We start from the raw sequence: 15,090 nt of genomic DNA on the forward strand, positions 1-15,090 counted from the left end.
AAACGGCTTGATTTGAAATGAGTTTGAAATACACACCTTGCCTGTCACACACACACACACATTATCCCCAATGTAAAGGAATTGTAATTACTACTTTGTGCCGTTCTGAAAAAATTGTTTGTAAGAGATCAATTTGTACACCACGTAAGCCAACAAACCAGTGTGACGTTTATTGGATAAATGATAATGGTGGACCAGGCTTCTGGTAAGTATCAAGTTGACGTGTGTGTGTGTGTTCATATTCTGGGCTGAGGGTGTTACTCAGTGGCTTCCTGTCACTGTTATAAGCCTACAGCCTCACATGAGGAAATCAAATCCACCAGTGTGCTTCTGAAGAAAAGGTTGAGAACAGTAGCCACTTCATTTGTCAATGTGTCTTTTGAACGAGGACAGGAGACCGGACTGCTAAGATGGAGCGTTCCGAGCCTGGAAGGTGTCAACTAGACTGCATGGACTCTGAAATATCAAGTAAGGGGGTTTACCTCACCAAAAGTACTGTGCCGTGTCTCGGTAGCCATGTTTGTCTGATTTGAATTAGGAAAGAAAATCTAGTATGTCAATATGCGCTGTTATTTTGTTCATGTCTTGACAAGCTCCGTGCCTGTGAAGTACATTCAGTTGCAGTGTATGTAGGACATTTGCTATATGAATAAATGTTAGTTTTAGTCTGCCTCCATGATCCATCAGTACTTCTGTTCCTGATGCATCTTTTAAATCTCTCCTATAAGCCTTATTTCTGTCATGCCTCTCTAGCGCTCTCTCTATCTGCACCTATAGGTTCTCTCTCCAGGATGTCAGTGGCCCGGTCCAGCCCGGGTACCCCTGATCGACCTTCCCACCCCGCGGCCCCCGGGCCCCTCCAGGCACCTCTCGGCCCTGCCTTGGTCCAGTTCCAGCTAGGCCTCTTCAGGGAGGTGGTATGGGTGCCTAGAGGGCAGCTCAGCTTTCACCACGCCAAGAGACTGGCGGCAGAGATCATAGAACGCAAGGTAAACCTCCCCCCCAATCTAGAATGGTTTAGCCAATTCCTTTAACTATTGGTGTGATGCAACACAGTAGCTAAAATGTCTTTCTCTGCCTCTCTCTGTCTCTCCCTCTCTTTCTCTCTCTCTCTGTGTGTGTGTGTCTGTCTCTACCTCACCTCAGTGAAAGATAGCCCTGTTACTATGTCAGCTAGAGGGGCTGCTGTGTGGTTTAGCTGTGTCTGCAGCTTACTTTCCAACCACAACCTCTTCTCCTGCATCTCTCTCTCTCTCACACAAACACACACACACCTGCTCAAACTATGGTTAGGTTTAAGGTAAGAGTACAGGTTAGGGGTTTGGGAAAATAGGATTTTTGGGACTGAATTGTGTGTCCCCACAAGGTTAGTTACACAAGTGTGTGTGCGCGTGCATGTGTAGGTGTCTTTGACCATGGTACTTGCCTACGGAGCAGAAAGAGGAACTGTCCCTCCCTACCTTCAGGTTTATGCTCAAACCCTACACCCCAAACCGAGCACTCTGTTCTCTCACCTCTGGTCTCTCAGCTCCCGCTCAGCCCAATCCAAGCTCTTCTCTGTCCTGGCACCCCGATAGTTGAACCTGCTTCCCCTTGAAGTTAGGACAGCAGAGTCCCTGCCCATCTTCCCGAAAACATCTGAACCCCGACCCTTAAATACCCCCCCCCCCCCACGTGAACTAACACGTGCACTTGACTTTATCCCTCCTTACTAGCTCTGACTTTGCTGATATTTACTTTGAGGAAAAATGTATTTATTGTGACTGTGATATGTGGTTGTCCCACCTAGCAATCTTAAAATGAATGCACTTACTGTAAATTGCTCTGGACAGAAGCGCCTGCTAAATGACTTAAATGTTAGTGTGTGAACCTTGTATGTGGTCTGTGTGAATAATCTGGAAATCCCCCACCCCCCAGAGGTCATTGCACATTGCCTGTTTTTGGTAGCAAACATACAAACGGTCAGAAAGCCTGGAAATAAACCCACACTCAAACTTGTTTCCATCACATTTGAATATCTAACGACAATGACGCTTGACATCCCTCACATTGTTCCGTGACCAGTCTCTCTCCTCACTGAACGCCCACCGTCTGCCTGTCTGTCTGCATGCTTTTGATGATGCACATCCAGATGCTAAACCAGCCAGAACCAGACTGATTGATTGATCGATCATATCTCTGGGTATTTTAGGCTCCAGACTGCAGTGTGGTGGGTGTAGGGGAGAAGGTCCTCCTGTTTAGACACCAGCCTGGCTCAGAACACCTCCTCCACAGACTCACAGACCAGGATCCACTGCTGGACGGTGACCTCATAGAGGTCATCCTCTCAGGTCAGGCTGGGGTTGTGTCCCGACTAGCATCCTATTCCGTTTATCGTGCACTACTTTTGACCGCGTATTGAATCGACTTACTTACCAGTTCAACGCCTCGATCAGACCCGACAGCGTCATTGAATATTTTTTTGGCGCACGCCAGAAGTACATTCATTTCCAAAGGAACGCTGCGTTTGCCTTGCAGCATAGCGTTGCACAGGCAATCGCAGTGTGTTCTGTGTTGTGGTGCATGCGATTTATCCAACGTATGCATCAAATTGTAAGCGTAGACTAGTAGCAAAAGGTGAATGTTGAACTTTTATTGCACACACATCCACACACATTTTGGATCATGAAGAAAAGTTGGAACTGCAGCATTTATTACACCGCATTGATGCAATAACGCTGTCCGTCTTATCGAGGCATTAGCGTCCTAGGTTAATGAGTCTTGCCAGTTCAGTCTGGCCTGGAGCCCACTGTAGCTCACTGGTAACATACAATATCTGCCCCGTTGTCCTAAAGGACCCATTAAAGGACTATGCCAGTTCTGGATTTACTAGATTTACACCTAGTTTTTCTGGAAAAAAATTGCATTTTGGGAGGGGGTGTGGATGACCACACACACCATAGCAGTCATCACAGATTGTGATAGACAATCTGCTCATTCTGATCTGACTCAGGATCAGCTGCTGTGACGGAGATGAAGATCCGCCCACACACCCTGGCTGTCCAATCATATCGCACCCCCACCTTCTGTCACCACTGTGGTGAGATGCTGTGGGGACTGATACGTCAAGGGTTAAAATGTGAAGGTAAGGTGTTGGATACAGTAGTACTTTTTCTGTATATCCTATCTTTAATCACATCGAGCAACTCCAGTATATACTTAGTCGTATATATCTTTGTACCTCAATCTATTCAGCAATTGTCTGATTCTGTCTCAATTATGTCTCTTCTCTCTCTGATACTCTCTCCGTAGGTTGTGGGTTAGACTTCCATAAGCGCTGTGCGCTGCAGTTGCCTAGTGACTGTAGCCGCGCACGGCGTCGTGTGTGTGGCCCCAGCCTGTCCCTGTTCCCCCCTGGCAGGCCCCGGACGCACTCCCTCTCCACACCTGCAGGAGGCAGTCTAGAGGAGGTCAGAATGCTTAGAGATACAGTGAGCGTCAAAAGTATTGAGACAGTGACAAATGTTTTGTTGGTTTGGCTCTGTACTCCTGCACTTTAGATTTTGAAATGATACATTGACTATGAGGTTAAAGTGCAGACTGTCAGCTTCAATTTGAGGGAATTTTCATCCAAATCGGGTGAACCGTTTAGAAATTACAGCAGTTTTTGTACGTAGTCCCTTCATTTTAGGGGACCAAAAGTGTTGTGTATTATTAAAGTAGTCAAAAGATAAATATTTTGTCCCATATTCCTAGCATGCAACATTACATCAAGCTTGTCTCCACAAACTTGTTAGATGCGTTTGCTGTTTGTTTAGGATGTGTTTCATATTATTTTGTGCCCAATAGATATGAATGGTACATTCATTTATATTTGTAAATAAGAATAGGATATGTTTCTAAACACTTCTACATTCATGTGGATGCTACCATGATTACGGATAGTCCTGAAGGAATTGTGAATAAGGATGTGTTCAGAAACATACACTGGAGTGGCTGATGTCATAGACCTGCATACGTTCTATTCTAATTCTATGTTAGCAACACTCTTTGTGTATTCACATGGATACACCTATAACTACAGGGCAATATTGGGTGGTTCTAACGGCAACAGTAGGACCTGAAAATCTCTCTTTTTCTTCCTTTCCTTTCCCTCTTTTTCTCCCTCACCCCTTCCTTCCTCTCTGCTCTCTTCCCTTCTACGTCTAGATCAGCATGTCCAAGCCCAGGTCCAGACCCCCGTCATGGACAGATCACCCGGTGTGGCTGGGGGTGGGCCAGGGAAAGGATGGTGAGACGGGCAGGGCCAGGGTGCCCCACACCTTCCACATCCACAGCTACACCAAGCCTACCGTGTGCCAGCACTGCCGCCACCTCCTCAAAGGCCTTTTCCGCCAAGGCCTGCAATGCGCTGGTGAGATGGGTCGGGGGGGGGGGTCATAGTTCAGATAAGGTGTGTGGTTATGGGAGCAGCTGACAGATTTCAGGATTTATTTTAGCGGGGGATGCTTTCTCTAGTCGTACTTTTCTGGAGAGGGTACGTCGATCGCTTGGTCAGATTTCACGTGTTATTTCTGTGTCCGTCGTCTTGGTGTAGTGAAGTTCACCTCACTCTCCCTCTCTCGCTTTCTCTCGTTCTCTCTTTCTCTCCCCAGACTGTAAGCTGAACTGCCATCGTCGCTGTGAGAGCTCCCTGGTCCCCGCGGACTGTCCTGGAGAGAGGAGGAACACCAATGGGGAAGGAGGTGAGAGACGACGTCTTGGAGCAAGACAGGCCACTGAACTTATTAACCAATGGAGTCCATGACGAACGTGCTTCATGGAAAAGTTAAAAACTCAATTTTTGATGTAAATGTCCGTAAATGTTTAGTGATTCTTTCCGTTGCCGTTTCTAAAAGGACATATTTGAGTGTTTTTGGAGCCTTTGGTCAGGTTTTTCTGTGCTTCTACAACTGCAGAACAAGCATGAGGAAGTATATTACTGGTGGGGTAAGTGTCTCAAAACCAATTGAAAGAAATCACAAAAAAAAAAGTGTCTGGACACTTCTATGACATTTACATCAAAAATAAAGATTTGGTTGAAAAAATGTGAAATTGTCCTTAAAATGATACATTCCATGTACATGCTTTGACAAGAGAGTAGAAGTGCCTTACTTCTCATTGACACAAACAGTGCCTTCGTAGCTTAATATTGATGTAGAAAGTGTTGTGACTCAGACTCAGTGTCCAGTCTCGGCTACAAGAACGACACAGAGGATGATGAGGAGGATATGAGCTTGAGTTTAACATCACTAGAAGACGATGACGACGAGCCGTCTACCGAGGTTCCATTTGCTGAGAACAAGGAAGTGGGACATCAGCCATCAATCATGTAAGATAAAAAATATATATTAAATGGCTATAAAGTTCAGTATGTTTCCATTTTGAGTTTTGGTGATGATAATAATAATTTGAGTATGTAGTACATGAGTGTCTCATTGAAATTGTAAAAAAGTTCTCTTCTCTCCCTCCCTCCCCCCCTTATCGGTCCCTCCCTCCTTCCCTCATCGGTCCCTCCCTCCCTCCTCTTATTGGTCCCTCCCTCCCTCAGTCCATGTTTCAGTAGTTATATTCCTCTAATGCGGGTCGTCCAGTCAGTCCGTCACACTAAAAGACAGGCCAGTGGAGTACTGAGAGAGGGTTGGCTACTGCATCACACCAACACTGACACACTGGTGAGAACACATACGCACGCACGCACGCACACACACACACACACCGAGAGAACACTCACACCATACTTTCTCATTGTTTCTGTCAGAGGAAACGTCATTACTGGATATTGGACTGGAAGAGTATCACTCTCTACCAGAACGAGATCAACACCAAGTACTACAAGGTTGGTTCAATGGGGAAGAAAGAGCCATCTAGCATTTACCATCCAAGGCCTGTCAGTCACCTCAACACTACAATACTGACTGCTTGTGGCCAAATATTAACATCAACAAAATGTGTTTTTCTTCCTCCCTCCCTTCTCCCTTGTCTCTCACTCTTTCCCTCTCTTTTCTTCCCTTCTCCACACCCTCTCCTGTCTCCCTTCCTGTCTCATTCCTCCCTCCCTCTCTAGGAGATTCCTCTATCTGAGGTGCTGCAGGTACGAGGCCCCGCCCAGTTGTCTGTCCCCTTGTTGCCCGGCAACAGTGCCCACTCCTTCGAAGTGGTGACGGGCACGCTGGTGTACTGTGTGTCGGCGGGCCGGGACGGACAGGCCTGGGAGACCGCCGTACGCCAGGCTCTGATGCCCGTGCTGAACAGTGGGCAGGTGGACAAACGGGGACAAGGTGAGTCAGAGAAGTAGCATGTTTGGACTGGGATACTAGAGTATTGTTCAGAGAGAGACCAATGACTGACATCAGAGCCAAGTATTTAGAGAGTTTAGGTCATTGCGGGTTCTGTCTGAACATTCTGTGGGTGACCCCCACAACTCACCTGTGTCAGTTGGCCAAACTCTGAGTGCTCTGAGGGCCATGCCACTGGATGGTCTCTCACATTTGTTTTTCATAAAGACTGTAAAGTAAAGTTGGCATCATCCTCATGCGTGTTAGACTTAGTTCCATGGTCATGTTCTTTAACAATGGTGAGATTGACAATTGGTGCTTTGAATAAAGAGAGAACTCTTTCTGTTATAGACCATGAACCCCAGAGTGGAAAAAACCCGGTAAGTGTGTGGGGTGGGTGGCTGATGGATCTATATGGAGTACGAGCTCTCGAGTCTCATTGTCTGAAATGGATAGATGAGTAACTAAACACTGTGTTTGTGTGTATTGCGCGCATTTTGTGTTTGTTTGTGTGCCTTTTTATGCTTGTGTGTGTGTCATTCAGGATGTCAGCTCAGTGTATCAGATCTTCACTGATGAGGTGCTGGGTTCAGGACAGTTTGGAGTGGTGTATGGAGGTGAGTTTGACGTTACACTGGAAGAAATGCTTTCTCTACCGTTACCTGTTCGGCTCAATGAGCTTCTTCTATTCAGATTACATATAGGGTATTATCATTGTATTACTTGGCTAGCTGAGAGTCCTCTCTCTCGTCCCCAGGCACCCACAGACAGTCTGGTCAGCCAGTGGCCGTCAAGGTCATCGACAAAACCCGTTTCCCTACCAAACAGGAGAGACAGTTGAGGAACGAGCAGGCAATTCTACAGGTGACGGTTCTACATTTTGTTTGTTTATGTTGCGTTTGTGTTACAGGGAGGTACGGTGTTTGAAATGAACATCCCGTTGTCATATTAGTTTCCCCCTTTCAATATGTGTGTGTGTGTGTGTGTGTGTTTTCAGAATCTGTCCCACCTCGGTATAGTTCTACTGGAGGGCATGTTTGAGACCATGGAGCACGTATTCATTGTCATGGAGAAGCTCCATGGAGATATGCTGGAGATGATTCTGTCCAATGAGAAGGGCCGACTGCCAGAGCGCACCACACGTTTCTTGGTTACACAGGTACTGGTGACATAGCGGAAGGACACGGACTATTTCTTCAACAGTCTGCGGTATTCAAATAGGGCCTCTAGAGGGGGAAAGTAGTGCCTTTTTTAATAATACGTTTGATGTATAAGTCAATGTAAAATTCAGTTGATTTTGAATTCTTTGTTGATTCATAGACTAGTGTGTGTGTGTGTGTGTGTGTAGATTCTAGAGGCCCTGCGCTACCTGCACTTCAAACACATCGCTCATTGTGACCTGAAACCTGAGAATGTACTGCTGGCCTCCCCAGACTCTTTCCCTCAGGTCAGTGTGTGTGTGTGTGTGTGCGTGCATGTGCTTCAATTTGTCTGTGAAGACTCTACTTTGTAAAAGAACCTTCCATCAGACTTTACAGCGACTCCTCTCCCCTCAGGTAAAGCTGTGTGACTTTGGTTTTGCCCGCATCATCGGTGAGAAGTCGTTCCGCCGGTCGGTGGTGGGCACACCAGCCTACCTGGCACCCGAGGTCATCAGTAGCCATGGTTACAACCGCTCGCTGGACATGTGGGCGGTGGGTGTGGTCCTGTACGTCAGCCTGAGCGGAACGTTCCCCTTCAACGAGGACGAGGACATCAGACAACAGATCACCAACGCTTCCTTCATGTACCCCCGCCTGCCCTGGTCTAACATCTCACTAGAGGGTAAGTTTGTTCCCCTGGTAGGACCAATGCAAGCAAAAGAGTCCCGTAATGATCATCAGGGATTCCCCCACCATATTGTACAGCTGATATGAGGTTATTTTCTGCTTATGCATATTACTTTCAATGGTGAATCCACCAGTGGTTTGCGTGGCCATAGAGCTCTATGGTCGTCTCATCTGACCAATGCACCTGGTTCCAATCCAAGTGCCAATGCTGTTTGTTTTTTTTAGCAAACTCCAGGCGTTTACATTTGTTGGTTACTCTTAATAAGGGCTTTTTTTCTGGCAACCCTTCCAAAAGAGCCTACTGGAATGGAGGGGGTGTCTAGTTGTAGTTTTGGAATCTTGGTGACCCCAAGATGCCACCAAGTTCTGGAATTCTCCAACTGTGGCACTTGGACTTTTCTTTGCCTCCCGAACCATCTTCCTCACTATGCGTGGGGAAAAGATACACATGCGTTCTTTACCAGGCAAGTTTACCACTGTTCCAGTGGTAAGTGGTATACTGTATTTCCTCTTTTAGCTGTTTTGTACCTCATTTATGAAGGTCAACAAACATTTATCTTTTTCGTTTGTAAGTTCATTGCCTTTCTCCGTGGTGGTGGGTGACAAATGTATTTTACATGTGTGTTACCTCATTTTTATACCCCAGTGAAACCGGAAGCCATGGATGACCACAATACAGTTCATTTAAGTTTAGATGAACTTAAAGTTGAACGTTAATTAATGCAGATTTTATTTTCGTAAGATTCTTAAGAAGTGCCAATCATTTTGAGACCTATCTTTTTTGAGATATAACAATTGTTACTTGTTAAAGAAAATCTCTTTCTCTGGGCAATTGTATTAGTAAAAAATAATATCAATTTTCAAATTGTTCTGAGCATACCAATACAGCTCAGTATTTTGTATTATTTTTTGTTTATCTTTATCAAGGATGCCAATAATTTTGGAAGTGACTGTATGTATCAATTTGACTTCATGACTCCTCAACCCCCTTCTCTGATGGGTATGGTGGCTCACCCAGGAAGGTTGTTTCACAAAAGTGTCTCCCTTCAAAAATATTAAGTAGGTCTGTACCCCTGTCTGCCTTGGGCTAACATCTCACTGGAGGGTAGGTCTGTACCCCCACCTGCCTTGGGCTAACATCTCACTGGAGGGTAGGTCTGTACCCCCGCCTGCCTTGGGCTAACATCTCACTGGAGGGTAGGTCTGTACAGAACGCCTGCCCTGGGCTAACATCAGGGGTTTCAAAAGTAACATTCCCCCTAGTGTTTTGTCTAAGGTGGGGAGCAGAAACCAATGAATCAGCATTCAAATATTTTATTTCCTTATCCCTGGGCTAACGTTTTATCTGTGTGGAGGTAGAATCAGTCTCTCATTACGTTGTTCTCTCTCTCTCGCTTTCTCTCTCTCTCGCGCTCTCTCTCTCTCGCTCTCTAGCGGTGAGTCTTATCAACAACCTGCTCCAGGTTGCAGTAAGGTGTAGGTTCAGTGTGGGAAAAGCACTGGGACACCCCTGGTTACAGGTAAAAGACCTCAACTCCTCCTAACAGAAACACTTTAAGGCTCAGACACACCAATGATATTGACTGTTGAGATGTACTTGGCACCTCCTGTTGGCAGGTAACTTTTTGTTGTTCACATATCACAGATACACCACCAATGCGATAGTCAAAATACTCCAGACCACAAGGTGGCAGTAGCTTGTTTGGCTTGTCCCTGCTGTAGATAGCTAATGTTAGCCAACTAGCAAGATAAGCTAATTATGTTGCTAGCTAGCTATAATGTGTAGGAAGCCCTTGTTGATATGAGCCAGATGGCCACAACTAGATAACTAGCAACATTATAATAAAATCCCAATGGATTTTTTTTTTTTTTTAGTGAAGCAGCTGCCTCTTAAGTCAGTAGAGAAGCTAGTCGGAAGTTTACATACACCTTAGCCAAATACCATTAAACTCAGTTTTTCAGAATTCCTTACATTTAGTCCTAGTAAAAATTCCCTATCTTAGGTCAGTAAGGATCACCGCTTTATTTTAAGAATGTGAAATGTCAGAATAATAGTAGAGATGTATTTCAGCTTTTATTTCTTTCATCACATTCCCAGTGGGTCAGAAGTTTACATACACTCAATTAGTATTTGGTAGCATTGCCTTTAAATTGTGTAACTTGGGTCAAACGTTTCAGGTAGCCTTCCACAAGCTTCCCACAATAAGTTGGGGGAATTTTGGCCCATTCCTCCTGACAGGGTGGGTGTAACTGAGTCAGGTTTGTAGGCCTCCTTGATCGTGCACACTTTTTCAGTTCTGCCCACAAATCTTCTATAGGATTGAGGTCAGGGCTTTGTTATGGCCACTCCAATACCTTGACTTTGTTGTCCTTAAGTCGTTTTGCCACAACTTTGGAAGTGTGCTTGGGGTCATTGTCCATTTGGAAGACCCATTTGCGACCAAGCTTCAAGTTCCTGACTGATGTCTTGAGATGTTGCTTCAATATATCCACATAATTTTCCTTCCTCATGAGGCCATCTATTTTGTGAAGTGCACTAATCCCTCCTGCAGCAAAGCACCCCCACAACATGATGCTGCCACCCCCATGCTTCACGGTTGGGATGGTGTTCTTCGGCTTGTCCTCCCACTTTTTCCTCCAAACATAATGATGGTCATTATGGCCAAACAGTTCTGTTTTTGTTTCATTAGACCTGAGGACATTTCTCCAAAAAGTACAATCTTTGTCCCCATGTGCAGTTGCAAACCGTAGTCTGGCTTTTTTTATGGCGGTTTTGGAGCAGTGGCTTCTTCCTTGCTGAGCGGCCTTTCAGGTTATGTCGATATAAGACTCCTTTTACTGTGGATATAGATACTTTTGTACCTGTTTCCTCCAGCATCTTCACAAGGTCCTTTGCTGTTGTTCTGGGATTGATTAGCACTTTTCGCAACAAGGTATTTTCATCTCTAGGAGACGGAACGCCTCTCCTACCTGACCGGTATGACGGCTGCGTGGTCCCATGGTGTTTATACTTTTATACTATTGATTGTACAGATGAACGTGGTACCTTCAGGTGTTTGGAAACTGCTCCCAAGGATGAACCAGGCTTGTGGAGGTCTGCAATTTTTGTTCTTGGCTGATTCTTGGCCGATTTATTTTGATTTTCCCATGATGTCAAGCAAGGAGGCACTGAGTTTGAAGGTAGTAGGCCTTGAAATACATCCACAGGTACACCTCGAATTGACTCAACTGATGTCAATTAGCCTACCAGAAGCTTCTAAAGCCATGACATCATTTTTTGAATTTTCCAAGCTGTTTAAAGGCACAGTCAAGTAAGTGTATGTAAACTTCTGACCCACCGGAATTGTGATAGTGAATTATAAGTGAAATAATCTGTCTGTAAACAATTGTTGGAAAAATTACTTGTGTCATGCACAAAGTAGATGTCCTAACTGACTTGCCAAAACTATAGTTTATTAATTAACAAGAAATTTGTGGAGTGGTTGAAACACTTAGGTTGGAGTCATTAAAACTAGTTTATGTAAACTTCCGACTTCAACTGTATGTTGTGCTACTGGAAATAATGACGATGCTAACTGTTAAGCTAACGTTAGCTAGAATGTGAACTGGCAGAGTGGGATAGTGTAGAGTGAATTCAATTATTTATTATTCATCTTGCTAGATAGCTAGCTTAGTAAGGCATTTAGTGTTTTGCGCATTGTGCTGCACTTACAAACCCATTCGATTCATATGAAGTGTTTGTGAATGCATTGGTCAGTTAGCACGCTAACGTTAGTGAGCTTGTGCACATTATCAAGCCGAACAAAAATACACTTATTCAAGCCCAACACTCCTTAGCTAGATGCACAACAAATAATGCAATGCTTTATTGTCTTAGTTAGAACAATTCTGCTGAAAAGGGAGAGGATTACACTTGGTGTAACTTAGGTTATTTTTATTTTTTTCTTGACACCCATTATCTCCCTGCCACATGGAGGTTTGTGCTCTCTGATTGGCTTAAAGTCAAGTTGACGGCCACTGCTGAGAATCGCAGTGTCCGACAGGTTAGTAGAAATGACAGGTTTGTGCCGCAGGTAGCCTACGTCTTTTTCTAGCAAGAGTAGGAACGGTGCTAAGCATAGCAGTGGGAAGTAGGGGTGCTGCAACATCCCCTGATAAATCGCAATTAAAAAGATTATCTTGTTTCTGACATCTTAAACAAACTGAAAACATCTGAGCAGTTTGTAAGGTAATGGGTTTAGCCTATAACAAGTGAGAAGGGTAGCCAGTTTGTAACCCATTATGAATGGCCAGTCATTGACAAGCCATCTCTACATTTCACACTTCTTTCTCTCTCTCTCTCTTTGTCCTTTTCTACTCCCCCCACCCCCCCTTCCCCCTAACCCTAGCTCCATTCCGGCTCAACACCAACCCTAGCCATAACCAAACCCTTCTAATGCTTAACCATAATCTTAACCCTAACCTTAACTCCCCAGGACTTCCAGTTGTGGTGTGACCTGAGGGAGTTTGAGAAGAGAATGGGCTGTAGGTACCTGACCCACGAGGGGGACGACGACCGCTGGAGATGCCACGCCTTGGACAGGGGCCTGGTCTTCCCCTCTCACCTCACCTGGACCCCCGGGCACGATGACAGCCTGTGACCCTAGGCCCAAATGTCAAAGGTGAAGGGTCGGACAAGATGGCTTCTGGACTACTGGTGTGTTTCAGTGGTGTTCACCATAAACAACTGTCTGGATGCTGTTAGTGCTGTTATAGCAGTCTCGTAGAAAAAGATCACTGGAAGAGATGACGACTCCGGATTCGTGGACTTTATGGTGCCCTAGTGGTGCCAGCTCTTGTAGTGGTTATTTTTTAATAAATCATAATATTAAGACTAATGTTTCAGGCCCTTTTTATTTAACCTTTATTTAAGTTAACTAGGCAAGTCAGTTAAGAACAAATTCTTATTTTGAATACCGGCCTAGGAACTGCCTTGTTCAGGGGCGGAACGACAGATTTGTACCTTGTCAGCTGGGGGATTCGAACTTGCAACCTTTCGGTTACTAGCCCAATGCTCTAACCACTAGGCTACCCTGCCCGCCCTCTGTGCCCCAGAGTAGTAGTTTACCAAGATCACAAGGCAGGTTCTCTGTCCTCCTACAAAATTAATCCTTCTATGACCCTCCTCCACAGAGTCCAGACAAATTCACTCAGCCCCTCTATCCTGCGTTTGGGCGGTATTGGTACGATACTGAGATGTGTAAGCCTTGGTAGAGGTGATGGCCTACGTACACTATATATGCAGAAGTACAGTGCCTTGCGAAAGTATTCGGCCCCCTTGAACTTTGCGACCTTTTGTCACATTTCAGGCTTCAAACATAAAGATATAAAACTGTATTTTTTTGTGAAGAATCAACAACAAGTGGGACACAATCATGAAGTGGAACGACATTTATTGGATATTTCAAACTTTTTTAACAAATCAAAAACGTAAAAATTGGGCGTGCAAAATTATTCAGCCCCCTTAAGTTAATACTTTGTAGCGCCACCTTTTCCTGCGATTACAGCTGTAAGTCGCTTGGGGTATGTCTCTATCAGTTTTGCACATCGAGAGACTGAATTTTTTTCTTGTAAAACAGCTCGAGCTCAGTGAGGTTGGATGGAGAGCATTTGTGAACAGCAGTTTTCAGTTCTTTCCACAGCTTCTCGATTGGATTCAGGTCTGGACTTTGACTTGGCCATTCTAACACCTGGATATGTTTATTTTTGAACCATTCCCTTGTAGATTTTGCTTTATGTTTTGGATCATTGTCTTGTTGGAAGACAAATCTCCGTCCCAGTCTCAGGTCTTTTGCAGACTCCATCAGGTTTTCTTCCAGAATGGTCCTGTATTTGGCTCCATCCATCTTCCCATCAATTTGAACCATCTTCCCTGTCCCTGCTGAAGAAAAGCAGGCCCAAACCATGATGCTGCCACCACCATGTTTGACAGTGGGGATGGTGTGTTTAGGGTGATGAGCTGTGTTGCTTTTACGCCAAACATAACGTTTTGCATTGTTGCCAAAAAGTTCAATTTTGGTTTCATCTGACCAGAGCACCTTCTTCCACATGTTTGGTGTGTCTCCCAGGTGGCTTGGGGCAAACTTTAACTGACACTTTTTATGGATATCTTTAAGAAATGGCTTTCTTCTTGCCACTCTTCCATAAAGGCCAGATTTGTGCAATATACGACTGATTGTTGTCCTATGGACAGAGTCTCCCACCTCAGCTGTAGATCTCTGCAGTTCATCCAGAGTGATCATGGGCCTCTTGGCTGCATCTCTGATCAGTCTTCTCCTTGTATGAGCTGAAAGTTTAGAGGGACGGCCAGGTCTTGGTAGATTTGCAGTGGTCTGATAATCCTTCCATTTCAATATTATCGCTTGCACAGTGCTCCTTGGGATGTTTAAAGCTTGGGAAATCTTTTTGTATCCAAATCCGGCTTTAAACTTCTTCACAACAGTATATCGGACCTGCCTGGTGTGTTCCTTGTTCTTCATGATGCTCTCTGCGCTTTTAACGGACCTCTGAGACTATCATAGTGCAGGTGCATTTATACGGAGACTTGATTACACACAGGTGGATTGTATTTATCATCATTAGTCATTTAGGTCAACATTGGATCATTCAGAGATCCTGACTGAACTTCTGGAGAGAGTTTGCTGCACTGAAAGTAAAGGGGCTGAATAATTTTGCACGCCCAATTTTTCAGTTTTTGATTTGTTAGTCTGAAATATCCAATAAATGTCGTTCCACTTCATGATTGTGTCCCACTTGTTGTTGATTCTTCACAAAAAAATACAGTTTTATATCTTTATGTTTGAAGCCTGAAATGTGGCAAAAGGTCGCAAAGTTCAAGGGCGCCGAATACTTTCGCAAGGCACTGTATGTGGACACCCCTTCAAATTAGTGGATTCGGCTATTTCAGCCACACCCATTGCTGACAG

The 15,090-nt window shown here is 44.8% G+C and overlaps 1 protein-coding gene across 3 annotated transcripts; it reads left to right on the forward strand.

Annotated features, from left to right (window-relative positions):
• The first annotated feature begins 298 nt into the window (after positions 1–298).
• On the forward strand, positions 299–12,998 carry prkd4 (protein kinase D4). Of its 3 annotated transcripts, XM_021577806.2 has the most exons (19): positions 299–468; positions 778–989; positions 2,192–2,330; positions 2,993–3,124; positions 3,292–3,449; positions 4,189–4,393; positions 4,635–4,724; positions 5,197–5,350; positions 5,570–5,693; positions 5,780–5,857; positions 6,086–6,299; positions 6,648–6,676; positions 6,841–6,913; positions 7,054–7,160; positions 7,294–7,455; positions 7,645–7,743; positions 7,853–8,120; positions 9,560–9,645; positions 12,601–12,998. In XM_021577806.2, exons 1-19 carry the CDS (start codon positions 411–413, stop codon positions 12,763–12,765), a joined length of 2,553 nt encoding a protein of 850 aa, XP_021433481.2. In that variant the 5' UTR covers positions 299–410; the 3' UTR covers positions 12,766–12,998. The 3 variants fall into 3 exon arrangements, with proteins under 3 accessions (XP_021433481.2, XP_021433483.2, XP_021433484.2); XM_021577808.2 differs by lacking the exon at positions 9,560–9,645 and having other exon boundaries at positions 12,601–12,754; XM_021577809.2 differs by lacking the exons at positions 299–468; positions 2,192–2,330 and having other exon boundaries at positions 884–989.
• Positions 12,999–15,090: the final 2,092 nt, after the last annotated feature.

Source organism: Oncorhynchus mykiss, chromosome 21 (genome assembly GCF_013265735.2).
Source record: "Oncorhynchus mykiss isolate Arlee chromosome 21, USDA_OmykA_1.1, whole genome shotgun sequence".
In the NCBI taxonomy this organism is placed as follows: Eukaryota; Metazoa; Chordata; class Actinopteri; order Salmoniformes; family Salmonidae; genus Oncorhynchus; species Oncorhynchus mykiss.

What these genes read in the sequence shown, in the direction of transcription:
- prkd4 (XM_021577806.2), top strand. Translation starts at nt 411, where the DNA reads ATGGAGCGTTCCGAGCCTGGAAGGTGTCAACTAGACTGCATGGACTCT. An exon ending in GAACACCAATGGGGAAGGAG is followed by an intron (nt 4,725 to 5,196) that starts GTGAGAGACGAC and finishes GTTGTGACTCAG; the next exon opens with ACTCAGTGTCCAGTCTCGGC. An exon ending in TCAACACCAAGTACTACAAG is followed by an intron (nt 5,858 to 6,085) that starts GTTGGTTCAATG and finishes CTCCCTCTCTAG; the next exon opens with GAGATTCCTCTATCTGAGGT.